The 13245-nt window shown below is 36.9% G+C and overlaps 1 protein-coding gene across 2 annotated transcripts in view; it reads right to left on the bottom strand.

The window, feature by feature from the left end:
* The window catches only part of mcc (MCC regulator of WNT signaling pathway), a 596286-nt gene that overhangs the window by 266355 nt on the left and 316686 nt on the right, over positions 1-13245 (bottom strand). For both annotated transcript variants that reach the window (XM_028805279.2, XM_028805281.2), the window contains one exon: positions 3375-3488. In XM_028805279.2, coding sequence (XP_028661112.1) covers positions 3375-3488 — 114 coding nt within the window. The remainder of the gene's footprint in view (positions 1-3374; positions 3489-13245) is intronic.

Raw genomic sequence — 13245 nt, 5'->3', positions numbered from 1 at the left:
TGAGCAAGGCCCTTAACTTGCAATTGCTGAGCGCTTTGAGTAGTGAGAAAAGCGCTATATAAATGCAAAGAATTATTATTATTACCAGACACCTGTTCCCTCATTTCCATTTTCTTTTTTGGCTGACACCTTCATCGAGGTGACTTGCAACATTTATGATACAATTGGTAATTGAACCCACAACCTCAGGGTTTGAAGTCCAAAGTCTTAACTACTACACCACACTGCCATCAGGACAATGTCTAATGATTGGTTGGAAGGGGAACATATTCCAGCCACAGTTGTGCAACTCACATTGTCTCCCTCCTCCACTATCAGCCTCATTTGTCAACTCAGCAACTGGGACACCAACCCTGAATCATCTCTGAGTGTTTTGCTGTATACTAGAAGCAGTGATTTTTAAAGGTTATAGATTAGCTTAAAGTGTGGGAGATATGTGAAGTGAAGATGAACATGATGGAAAAATGAACAGGAAACAAGCAAAGGGAGTGAATCAAGGGAGAGAATACACTATACACTTAAGACATCAGGAGTTTCGGTGCCTTCTCACACTTAACACCTGATTTATGTTCACAGCCGATTGTAAGCGGACACTCACTATGTGATTTTACAGAATAATGAAAGGTTGGAGGTCTTTTTAAACAATTTCACACACAACTCCGTGGCCAGAAAATTTGAACATAACTCATATATTTCAACTAAAAGGTAGTCAGGCCACAAAAATCATTGAGCAAGGATCAGAAGAAAGGACAGAGTGAAAAAAGCAAACAAAGATTAAAACCAGAAGTCAAAAAGAGAGTCATTAAGAACAAATTATAAACCAAAAATCAGAATGGAAAGGCAGAGCTTTGTTTCCATAACCAATAATCAGAAAATCCAGGAAAATAAAGTCGCCATGTTTGGTCTCAGATACAAATTGCTGTTTTTGGGGAATCTTTATACTGGTGCAACTGGTGCACCCCTAGTGCATCATGGTAGAATCCCAATGGAAAAGACTAATGCAAAAAGCAATCATGAAACCAAAATGGTGTCAGAAAAGATGGTAAAAAATAATCAACATCAAAATGGAAGCTCTAAGTAAAATTCTAACTGAAAAATGAGATTCCTTGGGCATTAAAACTCCCAAAATGACACCGAGATTAATATTCCAGTCTCAGTAAAACTCAAGTAAAATTAAAAAGGAACTCAAATCCTACCACATAATATCTGAGCAATTTCACACTTTGAAGAATAATGTGATAATGCACTGTACCTCTTCTTTTACAGTTGGCTAAATATAGCTAAGCTCGCTATCAGTATTTACTCTACTGCCCTACCCAGTATCTTACAACTAGGGGGCTATGGTATATATGCTAAGCTGTTAAAAATACTTATATATGGAATACTACCCAGAATATGCAGCTGCTGTTCAGTATTCTTCATCATTTCTTCTTTGAAGACTCAATCATAATATTTCTTGGAAAAAATGAAAGAATGTTAAGAAGTGAAACCCCTTTTGTAGCCTGTTAGAAAATGTTTGTTTGCGATCAAAAATTTTCTTCAGTTCATAATATTTTAATATTGAAAGATTAATTTTCATATATGTGTTCAAAATTACATTTTGCATGCCCCAAAAAGATTATATTTCTTTTCTGTTAGATTTTGAAGAGCATTACACCACCAGTTTAGAATCTCTGTGGACAGATAATAGGATGCTAAGTGGCCTTGCCTGGTTGTTAAGGACCACTTCCCAAGATTTGTGTCACAAAGACTCATTAATAAATTCCAGCAAAACACCTGTAGCCATTTGGTTGAGGTTACAGAAATGACCTGTGAATAAGTGTCTTTTAGTGACAGAGTTCTAGTGAATAGCCCCTTGCAATTTGTGCCAGACTATGATAACAGTTTAGCTCTAACATGTTTGTTTTAAGAGTCTATGTCAAAAGACATGTGTATTTCCTTGTCTACTGCTAACTACATCTTAGCAGTTTCTCTCTCTTACCTATTCAAAGGGGATGGCCTGAGATAAAAATGCAGATGGTTCCTGTCTGTGTTGTGGTCTAACTGGTCTGAATTTTGTTAATGCCACAACAGTTCCCTAGGTACATCTCAACCAATTTCTTCTTCTCATGCATCTCCAAATGTTTCACACTCTTGCTTGCAAAAGCATAAACATGGAGTCGCTTCCTGATTGGTCACTAGGAATGGACATGCAGAATCACCTTTCGTGATCCCTCATGACTGACGAACTCACATTGAAAGCTCCTAGCTTTTTTTGACATTTCCAGAAACTTTTGGTAGCTAGTAAGCCACCTGAATTAGGTTTGAACATATCTCATACCTTTCGAGCAACAATATGATGTTCCCATGATTTTGTGCTGATTCTGAATTTAAAAAGCATAACTGATGACGCTGATCTGATGACAAGAGGTAATGTGTTCCATAACTTAGAAAGAAAAATCACAATAACCCTTTGTTTTTAGACATGTTGGTGTGGGACCACCAACAGATGCTGATCAGATGATCACAGTGATCTACCTGGATAATAAGGTATGATAAAATCAGCAATATATGAAAGGACCTGTCCATGTAGTGCATTAAAAACAAACAATAAAATCTAAAAATGAATATGGTAAGAAACAGAGCACCAGTGAAGAGAAGCTAGAAATGGAAAAATATGCTCTTTTCTTTGTTTTAGTGAGTAGTCTAGCGGCTGCAAATGAGAAATAGAAGACTGACTTAAACCCGAACATAATGAATTACGGTAATCTAGTCAAAAATGGCTGACCATTTCTAGTGAGGAACTTATCCTAAGTTGAATAAAACAGACTGTACAACAGAACTAACTTGTTCATCGAAAACTAACATCACAATCAAAAATTACACCCATATTTTTAACATTTGGCACAGTATGTTGTGAGAACTGACCAAGATCAACTGATGACAGAGAGGGAGATTTATTTGGACGACACAACAGAATCCCTGTTTTTTATCATTTAATTGTAGAAAATTATTGGCCATCTAGGCCTTTACCTTCTCATAACGCTCACATAGTATAGAATGCTTATAAGGGTTATTAAACTTTATGTGCAGATATAGTTGACAGTAATCAGCATAATAATGAAAAGAGACATTATATTTATGAATAATGTCCCCAAGCAGGTATAAATATAATAAAAATGAGTTGGCCCAAGGACTGAGCCTTGAGGGACACCATAACAAACAGTTTCAGTTGATGAGTATTAATTTCCAATATTAACCGACATGGTTTTGTTGGTTAAATAGCCCTAGTGTACGCATAGTGTACACCCACCCTAAAAGAACAGATGCTAAGGGGTATTGGGGGGAGATTCTAAAGGGCAGGCAGCAGTAGGTACAATAAAGCAAGCAAATACCTGAGCTTTTGCTAATCTCTTCTCCAACAGATCGCGCTCCCTCTCGGTCTGCTGTATCCTCTTGTTGAGCTCCACAATGTCCCCCTTTAGAGATGCCAGGGCTGCAAGATGAAGCTACAAAAAAACAAATATATATTCAGGCTTTTAATGCATTCTCATGCATTGAGAATCCTCCGATAGAGAAAAAAAAAACATTGTCATAATAAACAGTGTAACTAATCAGAAAACTTACAACAGATGAAAGTGACAAATCTAAGACACAAAACAGAACGATTTACATCATACTGAGAAACTGGTTACCTAATAAAGCTTAGGCTTGGAAGTTCATTTCAACATTTCGAGTTTCATGTTGACAAGATATACAATCACACACACCAACAAAGTTTACATTAAAAAAACTAATGCTTATTACTTTAAATCTTTTTCTTTTTAGTTCAGTTTTGGCTTTAGGCAAGGATTAAAAAATAAAGCAGAATCAGTGACTAGAGCAGTCTGCCAACATACTGTACTTACGCTTATGTTAGGCCACCTGCCCTGGCATTTGCTTTTTAGCCATGGAGCCTTATCTGCCCAACATATTAGTATGGTTGCTTGCTACTTAATGGCTCAGCTACATCTTTTGCTTTATGATGGGCCTGACTGAATTTGCTTTGAGTTCATAGCTTCAGCAGTTTTATACACTTAGATGCAGCCCTCCAGCTTGTATTGCAGGACGCAGCCCAAGTGAAAGCGCATGACCCAGAGCAGTCAGCAAAAACAGACAGAATCAGGAGATGGGATCATCTGACCAAAGCCATGACAGGACCGCCTTCTGCCGAAAACGCTGCACTCTATTTTTCCCCATGAAAATGTAGAGTCGTATTCCCATTTATTTTTAGCACTTCCTGTGCTGGGTATATTCATTTGCTCAGCTAACAAGTGAATTATTTATGCATGAGGAACCTATAATAAGTCTGGCTGCTGAAAAGGAGGTGGTGTGAGTTGTGGTGGGGGTTGTTGGAGGAAATGTTTTTTTTTCTTAAGGTACTCCTTATAGGTTTTGAGCTGACAATCAACTTCCACTGCAGCACAATAAAGTACAAACTAAATCTGGCACTATAATATTAAATCAATATGGATGGAATTAAAGTCATATAGTGCTCACTCAGGTATAAGCTGTAGCTCCTGGCAGGCTGAAATAGTGTCAGGATCATAACTACCAGTCAGCAACCAAAGTCCATCTCTAGGGGAATGAGCTGAGCACTAAATCACGTCAGTCCAGACCATATCTAATTTATTAATCAGACAGAAGGCACATTCTGTATTCAGTTCTCTTCAAAGTGATCTCTGAAGAGACTCTTTGGCAAAGCAGCAGTGGACTGTTGTACATTACTGAATGGCAGTTTTTGTTTTTTAAACTTACTTGACCAAGACTTCACCCTTTTTCTTGCATCTTTATGAAACAGGAAAAATGATTCATAGTTTAATTAATATAACGGAGAGGAATATAGTATTACTGGCTACCTATATCCTTTCTTAAAGACAGACTAGGTGTAATGTGAGGAGGCAGGGTGCTGCGGTATATATCAAAAACAATATTTGAGCTCACAGGATTAAAAGAGAAGAAACAAAAATGTCTGAATCACTGTAGATTAACACAGTAAGGAAGATGCCTAGAAGAATAGTGATTAGAGAGTGCTGAAGGTGGCGAAATCAAGTGTTATATTCAAAGTGTATTTCAATTGAATTTATTTTTGTATACTGCTCTTCATTGAGTATAGCCTCAGAAGACAGTAACAAGTTTAATGATAAAATACAAATGAAACATTTAAAAAATTTCATAATGTATACACATAAAACTATTAAATAGACTAAACACACAGGAAAACAAAATTGATTAACATAAATAGATCCTAACAATATTATGTCCTTTAATATTACTGTTGAGGTATGGCCAGTAGCATCCCTGGAGAAAATAAACCTCCGAGGTCTACAGTTTGTTTTAGAGAAAATGTGACATGGTCACAGTTCTGAAGACATAGGCCAACTGAACAGCTAACCCCACCCAGGCCTATAAAATAAAGAGTGCTGTACACTAGTAACATTATAATTACAACAGAAAAGATACGCTGTAGGACTATGTGCACAGAAGATCAAACAAAGTGCAGTCCTGGACTATAGGGCATGTGCTACCCCGATAGGCTAAGGACACTGAATGTCTTTTGGAACAAAAAAGTCTGTCGGGAATAAGCTAAGCATTTAAATTCTCAGAAAGCACTGCAAATTTACTTTTTAAAGTTAATTAAGGACTTAAGGATATCTGATAAAAGAAAAAAGTGCATAAAGGATAGAAAAGAAACTATTTCCTCACATAAATGATTAACAGAATCTGAAACCAACTACTGAGCAATGCAACTGAGGTGACTACCTTAGCAGAATTTTAAAGAATGAAATAATGTTTAATTAGACCATAATGTTCATCGTCAATTTATCCTTACTTCACAAATTAATAATATACAAAAACAATAGCTTAATAAATAAAAACACTATTATTTTTCTAGTTTATCAAAAAATTAATGTCCATCAAAATACAATGATAATCAATTAATCCAAAATAAAATTTTATCTATGTTTTTTATTGTAGGACAGAAAAAACTTGAACATTTTGTATCATTTTAATGACTAAGACTGGCAGCATAGTACTAGACTTCGATTAGACTTTAATACTTTAGTACTGCAGTCTCTGGAACACTTTGACGAGGATGCCATATTGCATGACTAGAAATCACATGAAATGACAGATTGCACAAGTCCATCATGACGCTTCATCACGGTTTCAGATTTTCTATTGCCCTAAAAAACTACTGCAAGGTCAACATATTTTGGTAGCCAATCAATTCTCTTTTGTACACAGTGTCCTTGAATGACAAAGACAAGAATTCAAATAAACATTTAGGCTGGATCCAATTGTCCACAAGAATCTCTTTGGAAGGTTCCGAACTCTGGTTTTCCTTCATTTCTTGTAGATTTAATTGGGGGACGTCTCTGTTTATGGGCATTGTATGCATTGTACTTCTAGCTGAGCACACATTAACTGTCAACTTCTGTACATACAGTTCTGTGACTAAGTCACTAAATATCTGTTGCGCTCTGTCAACCCCCAACCTACAGTTGTGGCAATGAAAATCGACCTCGCTCCTACCTCCCAATTCTTCTATCGTGGAACTTAAAGCATTAAAGTAGAACCCCCTGCTCTTTAATCCCAGTGCCACAAACTTTATAGGAGAGATGTCAACCTTATATAGTGGTGCTTGAATTTGTAGTCGGGAAGCCTAGAAAATTGTGCTGCAAATATATATATATATATATATATATATATATATATATATATATATATATATATATATATATATATATATATATATATATATATATATATATATATATATACTAGGGGGCTTGGCTTCGCTCGCCGACCCCCCTGGCTTGCACTACGCACCAGCCATTTCGTATCTGCCACTCACGTTGTGAAGATGGGGGCTGAATGAACCCCAAGGAGACGCGGTCGCTCCTCCGAAACCCCCTCTTAAACGGTGATACAATGGGTAACAAATACAGTTTTTTTTTACCTCCTCTTTGCTCAGTCAGCTACGGAATAAGAATCTGAAAATCTAACAACATCACATTAAAATTCGATTGATTCTGAAAAGAATGATACCAAACATATATGTGTAGGTTTTGAAATAAGCCCGATTTAAAGCATGACAAAAAATGTGACATAAAAACGTTACGTAAAATCTTTGCACAAAATCGTTGCACTTTTAGGTTTAGGATTTTATATATATATATAGAGTAGATATATATATATATATATATATATATATATATATTTATAACATTCATTCAAAAGGTGGAATGTCTCAAAGTTTATGTTTGCTCACCATTCGATCCTTTATTTAAAAACATTTTAAGTTGATCAGTTTTAATTAAAAAAAGAAAAGATAACAGCACTCATTATACTGATGCAAAACAATAGTAAAGATGTTTTTAGGAAGTTTAGGGACTTGGAGATAAAGACACTGCTGATAAATCAATAAAGAGTTAGAACCTGGAGGAATAAACTGGCTAAACAAAACTTGGTAAAGAGACATACCTAAATTTTTCTTTAAGGTTCAGAAAAATTACAGAGTGCAAAACCCTAAACAGGAAGCAGAAGTCATTCATTGCCAAAAGTTCATTGACCCTGGATTCAAAATAAAGGCAGCTACACATGTTTGAGAAATATCCACAAAACTGGACAATCAGGAAGCATGCAAACACTGACTTTTACACAGCGGCAATGATGACATAACATGTCACTTACTTTCTGTTGTCGCTTGGTAACAGCCATAACACAAAAATTCTAAAAATGGGGACACTCATGTAACAACAAAATGCTGGCCTGTAACAATAGAATTATAATGTAATTATATTTTACAAGGTTCAAGCCAAATTAAAAGTAAAAAAATAAATAAAATAATTCAATTCTGCATTGTATCAGACTCCTAATTACACTACAAACATGCTGTTAAATGCAAAATTGATTGTGAAATAAAGTAAAAATCTGTTCTTCATAACACTCATCACCCACAGCTCTCAAACTTGTGCCATAGAAGATAAGATGGTGTGGCCAGTTCACCAAACCAATACCCCTAGATAAAGCTAACACCAAATTATATATTTCATGTAATCTACAATATAATAAAGGTCTGTGTGTGTATGTGTGTCCAGTACCTGTGAGCCATCTGATTGGTCAGTTTGGCTTTGGTGATGTAATTAAAAGAGGAAGTGCGAGTGAGAGACACACGATGAGGAGTAAAGGTGTAGGGAGCACAATGACAGTTGCCTTCAAAGACAGGAAGTATAAAAGTAGGAATGAGGAGAGCACAGTGCCTCAAAATGACTGTCTGAGTCTCAGAAACAAGTTTTACGTGAATTTGCGTGAGAGAAAGAGAGAGCGCCAGGCAAGGGAGAGCCAGACACATGAGGATACTGAAGAAAGGCACTGAAGGTATACAGAGGGCAAGAGATAGCAAATATTTTTAAATGTATTCTGTTAACGTGACTAGTAAAGCATATAACCAGAGAAAAAGTAAAAAGCCCATCTTTAGATGAGCTCACTGGATGCTTTGTTAATCTACTAATCTACTATGCAGATTAACTCCGGGTGAATTAAATTATAGAATGAAGACAAGCAATTTGTCAAAGTGATTAATTCAGAGTTCATCCATTGGGAAGAAATGAGTAGTGTAGCGGCCATTGTCCCCAAGCAGATGAACTTACAGTGATGCACAGAGAGATCAAAGCCAGAGAATTTGAACACCAAGGTGAACAAAATTAAAAAATGTTCCTCTTTCTAGATGGCAATAGGGATATCAATTATATTGAAAAACAGCTTGTTAAATCAGTAGTCTCCTGCTAGGAATTGAATGTATGGTTTAATTTAACAAGATGTAACAAAGCCCTGAGCTCACATGGCAGTATAAGTAGAAAACAAATGCATGCATTGGGGAAAGAAGCAGACCTGTTCTGTATATCCAGAAATCAATATTCAATATCAGAAGTGGTCAAACCAGGGATGAGCAATTGGCAAATCAATGCAGAATATCTGTTTCTATGCTTTTGGATAGCAGAAGTTAATCTGATTTTAAAAAAAAAGTTATTAAAGCGGGAATTTAAGTAGTAAAACCCTCATCCACGACACAAGCAGCTTAAAGATAAAGACCACTTAATCAGCACTAATGTACATAATTAAAAACAGAGTTAGCCTCTCAGATATCAATATACTTAATTAAACTATAATAATAAAGTGATTATCATTGATTTCAATAAACACAATTTAAAAAGTGCACATTTGGGAGTTATAATTCTGCTTACAGAGATGAAAGATAGTTACTAGGATGAAAACTATATATATCTACACAATAGTCTGTGACACTAAAAACAAGAAGAATGGAATAAAATCTTTAAAAAGCAACAGGCCATAGTGCAGGCCTAAAGACTGAAGAGAATTCAACACATCACAGGGAACAAAAATGACTTTGACTCAGCGGGTATGATCAATATACTCCTCACACATACGTAGATGCCTTTCATCAACCCAACTTTACAAAAACTGTAAAAGTAAATTGTAACAAAAATCAATTCCACAAAGTGTTTCCCATTTGTTATATTTGTGAAGATCCTTTAAGCAATATTGTCCACATTAAGGGAAGTAATTCAGACGAGGTTCAGCATTTTGTTGGAATGGTTAAAGCTCCAGTGTAATTCTGTGTGGGATCTGCATGGGCTTTCTTGCCACATCCTTAATATGAGCATGTTAGGTTGATTGGGATCTCTTATGCCAAGATACATTGGGCTCTAACCTTAAACTGGGGTGAAGTGTGTTTAGAAAATGGAATATGGATTAAAAATATGACTAGACATGGCAAAAGATGATTAGTCAAACTCCTTTTTTATTGTTTGAGAAGCTACTGCATTATTCAGCTTTTTTTAGGCATATTAACAAAGCAAGGCAACTAACCATGGACCTACTTTTTGATAACATATTTATAAATGCAGTTTGACAAGATTTCATAGTCAGCCAAATTTGAAATTCTTCAAAATAATTAATAACTGTATATATTTTATCCTTTTAGCTTCCCCTTGGTGAGATGCAGAACAATGCCTCAGCTCTGAGTGGCAGCTGTCAAATCCCCCCTTCTCTTATCCTCCATGCACATACTGCATTCTGTTATATCCTATTCAAGGAATGTATAAAGGTAGTTTCTGATTTCTGAGTCTAAGGTGTCCCAGGAGTCCAAAAGCCAGAGGTCACTAGTGCGATTTAACCTGAAGTTGAACACATTCATACTACTTGCCAGTCAAAAGGTTCTAAAATGTATTAGTTTTAAAATAAAATGTTCTTGTTACACCTGCACTCTCTAAGCCAGGTATCTCAGTATGTTGTATATTGTCTGTGTGAGCCGAATTCAGGAATAGCCAGTAAAAATGTTCACTCACAGGAGATGCAAGCATTTCTTCCCTACTACCCCAATTTTTTACATAGAGTTGCAAGCAGTAATAATTATAAAAGCCATTTCATATAAAAATTTAAAAAAAGATTAAAAAATACACTCCATTCACTTCACATCCATGCAAGTGAAACTGATAAATTACCTAATCAGAAGCAAATTAATAACCATCAACTGGGGACGTGTGAAGTGCAGCAATCGCTTTTAAAATGCAAATGTTGGTACAAAAACAACAAAGAAGCTGTTCAAACTGAGAGAGCTCCAGCATACACCTGCCTCACTCTCAACACAAAGAGTTAGATGCAAAGGCAGAAAATAAGAAAGCTGATTCTTTGAAGCCATATATTCTGGTCACACTGTGCCATTGGAGCTTGGACTTGTTTCATTTTCAGAACACCAAGTCAAAGGTCAGATTTAACATTAAACATTAGGGATATAAATGTTACAGAAACACAATTCAGTTACTAATTCTTTTAATCAGTTTGCCTTTTAAATTGTTGTTTCACAGCCCTAAAACAATTACTGACTGAAACGTAGTTGCTTGAAATACCGTTTATGAGGGCTCCCCCATGAAATTCCATGTCCCTACAGTAGTGCAGCAATATGATTATGGATGAAATGTCAGTCGTGCAAGTCTGTGTTTTATCTGTGCTCTATAATGTTCTGGCGCCCCATCTCTGGCTCCTACAAGGCATCCTTTGCTCCCTGTCGCATAGAATTGGACAGGGGAGTACTAAGTTAAATTAATCAATGGATAAATCATTCTAAAATCCATTCCACAAATACATTAAATAGAGAATGTGCTCAGCATTCACTTAAATGCATTCATTCCATTGCTGACCCTGCTTATTATTTTATATACAGTGCATTGGTCACAAACAGCCCTGAATGGGATTATAGTCCATTGCTGCAAATACTTACATAGACTAACTCACCCCAAATCATCTTTAGGATATGTGAGGAAACCAAAATACAAAGCATGAACCCATCATTTAAAAAGTACAAATGTCACATATTTTCTGACCTGGCACCTGGAGCTATAATGGAACTACTGCACCAGTGTGAATCCCAGAAATCATTATTACCACCAAAAGTATGTATTTTTTAAAAATTAGGCGCTGTCACACATGTGCACTTGGGAAACAGCTGAAGGGCCTAAACACTAGTAATTCCGCGCCAGGCCAGGGGGCGGCAGAGTGTACTGACCATCCCTCTCAGTCCCTTGCAGACCTTTCCCGGGAAATCGCGCCTGTTGCCGGCCCCAAGGATGACATCACTTCCGGGCACTAGGACGCCACTCCCAGTTCCTGCACCGATGACGTCAGTTCCCTTCCAGGCCTTTAAAACTGCCATCTTGCCTTGGTACAGGCAGTTCTGTTCTGGACTCCGAACTAAGCACATTGTGCTCCTAAAAAGAAACAATTTTGCAGCCAAACATAATATATAGGTGGCTACCCCAACTCTTTATGATGTCTCTGACTCATTCTTATTACAGCGCATATTAGAATAATGTTTATTATACTATTTTCTGCTATGTGTTTCACTTGATTTATGGAGATGTTCATTAATACCATATGTATGCATTTTCTGTCACAGGTAGAATAATTTTGGAGCCATGTGACAGGTATTGTGGTTGTTCTGGTAGTATGATGCCTGTACTGAAAATTATAATGGGTATCTCACAGATGCATTTAAGACAAAAATATTGGGTATATTAATCCATGTCACTTGGTGCATGCATATGCTCAGCCTCATCTGCAGAAAACAGTATAAAGAAAAGGGTGGTTGCTAGGGAATGAAAAGGAACATACTTCCTGTCTCGTGTATTTTGTGGCAGAAAAAAAGAAACACTACTATGCATGATGATACATTTTCATGTGACTACATGTAGAAAAAAGAGAGTGAATAGTTACCACATTGCTGGGAAACTGCAGCAGAAGTGATAAGGGAGACAGCTGGAAGGGTGCTTCATGTGGCATCTGGATAAAGGAAGGAGGACAAGGAAATCTAATGGCGGTGTGATGGGGAAGTAAAGGAAAGTATTCAGAGGATGAGGTTGGCAAAGAAGAAGTGGGATAATCAGAGCGATGAAGAAAATAGATAGGAGTACAAGGAGACGAGGCATAAGGTGAAGAGAAAGGTGGCAAAGGCTAAAGATAAGGCATGTGATGAGTCGCATGGAAAGCTAGACACCAAGGAGGGAGAAAAGGACCTGTACCGATTGGCTAGGCAGAAGGACCGAGCTCTGAAAGATGAGCAGCAGGTTGGAGTAATAAAGGACAATGATGGAAACATACTCACAAGCGAGGAGTTTATGTTGAGTAGATGGAAAGAGTACTTTGAGAGGTTGATGAATGAAGAGAATGAGAGAGAGAGAGAGAGAGAGAGAGAGAGAGAGAGAGAGAGAGAGAAGGTTGGATGATGGGGAGATAGTAAACCAGAAAGTGCAATGGACTAGGAAGGAGGAAATAAGAACAGCTATGAAGAGGATGAAGAATGGCAAGGCTGCTGGTCCAGATGAGGAGGCATTTAGGAGAGATGGCAGTGTAGTTTTTAGCCAAATTGTTTAATGCAATCTTGGAAAGTGAGAGGATGCCTGGGGAATGAAAAAGAAGTGTACTGGTAAAGATTTTTAAGAATAAGGGGGATGTGCAGAGTTGTAGTAACTATAGAGGGATAGAAAGAGTAGTGGAAGCTGAAGGGAGGTGATGATTAGTGAGCTGCAGTATGGTTTCATACCATGAAAGAGCACCACAGATGCAATGTTTACTCTGAAAGTGTTGATGGAGAATTATAGAGAAGGACAGAAGGAGTTGCATTGTGTCTTTGTGGACTTGGAG

The sequence above is a fragment of the Erpetoichthys calabaricus genome, chromosome 7, assembly GCF_900747795.2.
Source record: "Erpetoichthys calabaricus chromosome 7, fErpCal1.3, whole genome shotgun sequence".
Lineage (NCBI taxonomy): Eukaryota > Metazoa > Chordata > Cladistia > Polypteriformes > Polypteridae > Erpetoichthys > Erpetoichthys calabaricus.
The sequence above is the reverse complement of the archived record's forward strand: the minus strand, read 5'-3'. Positions and strand labels throughout refer to the sequence as shown.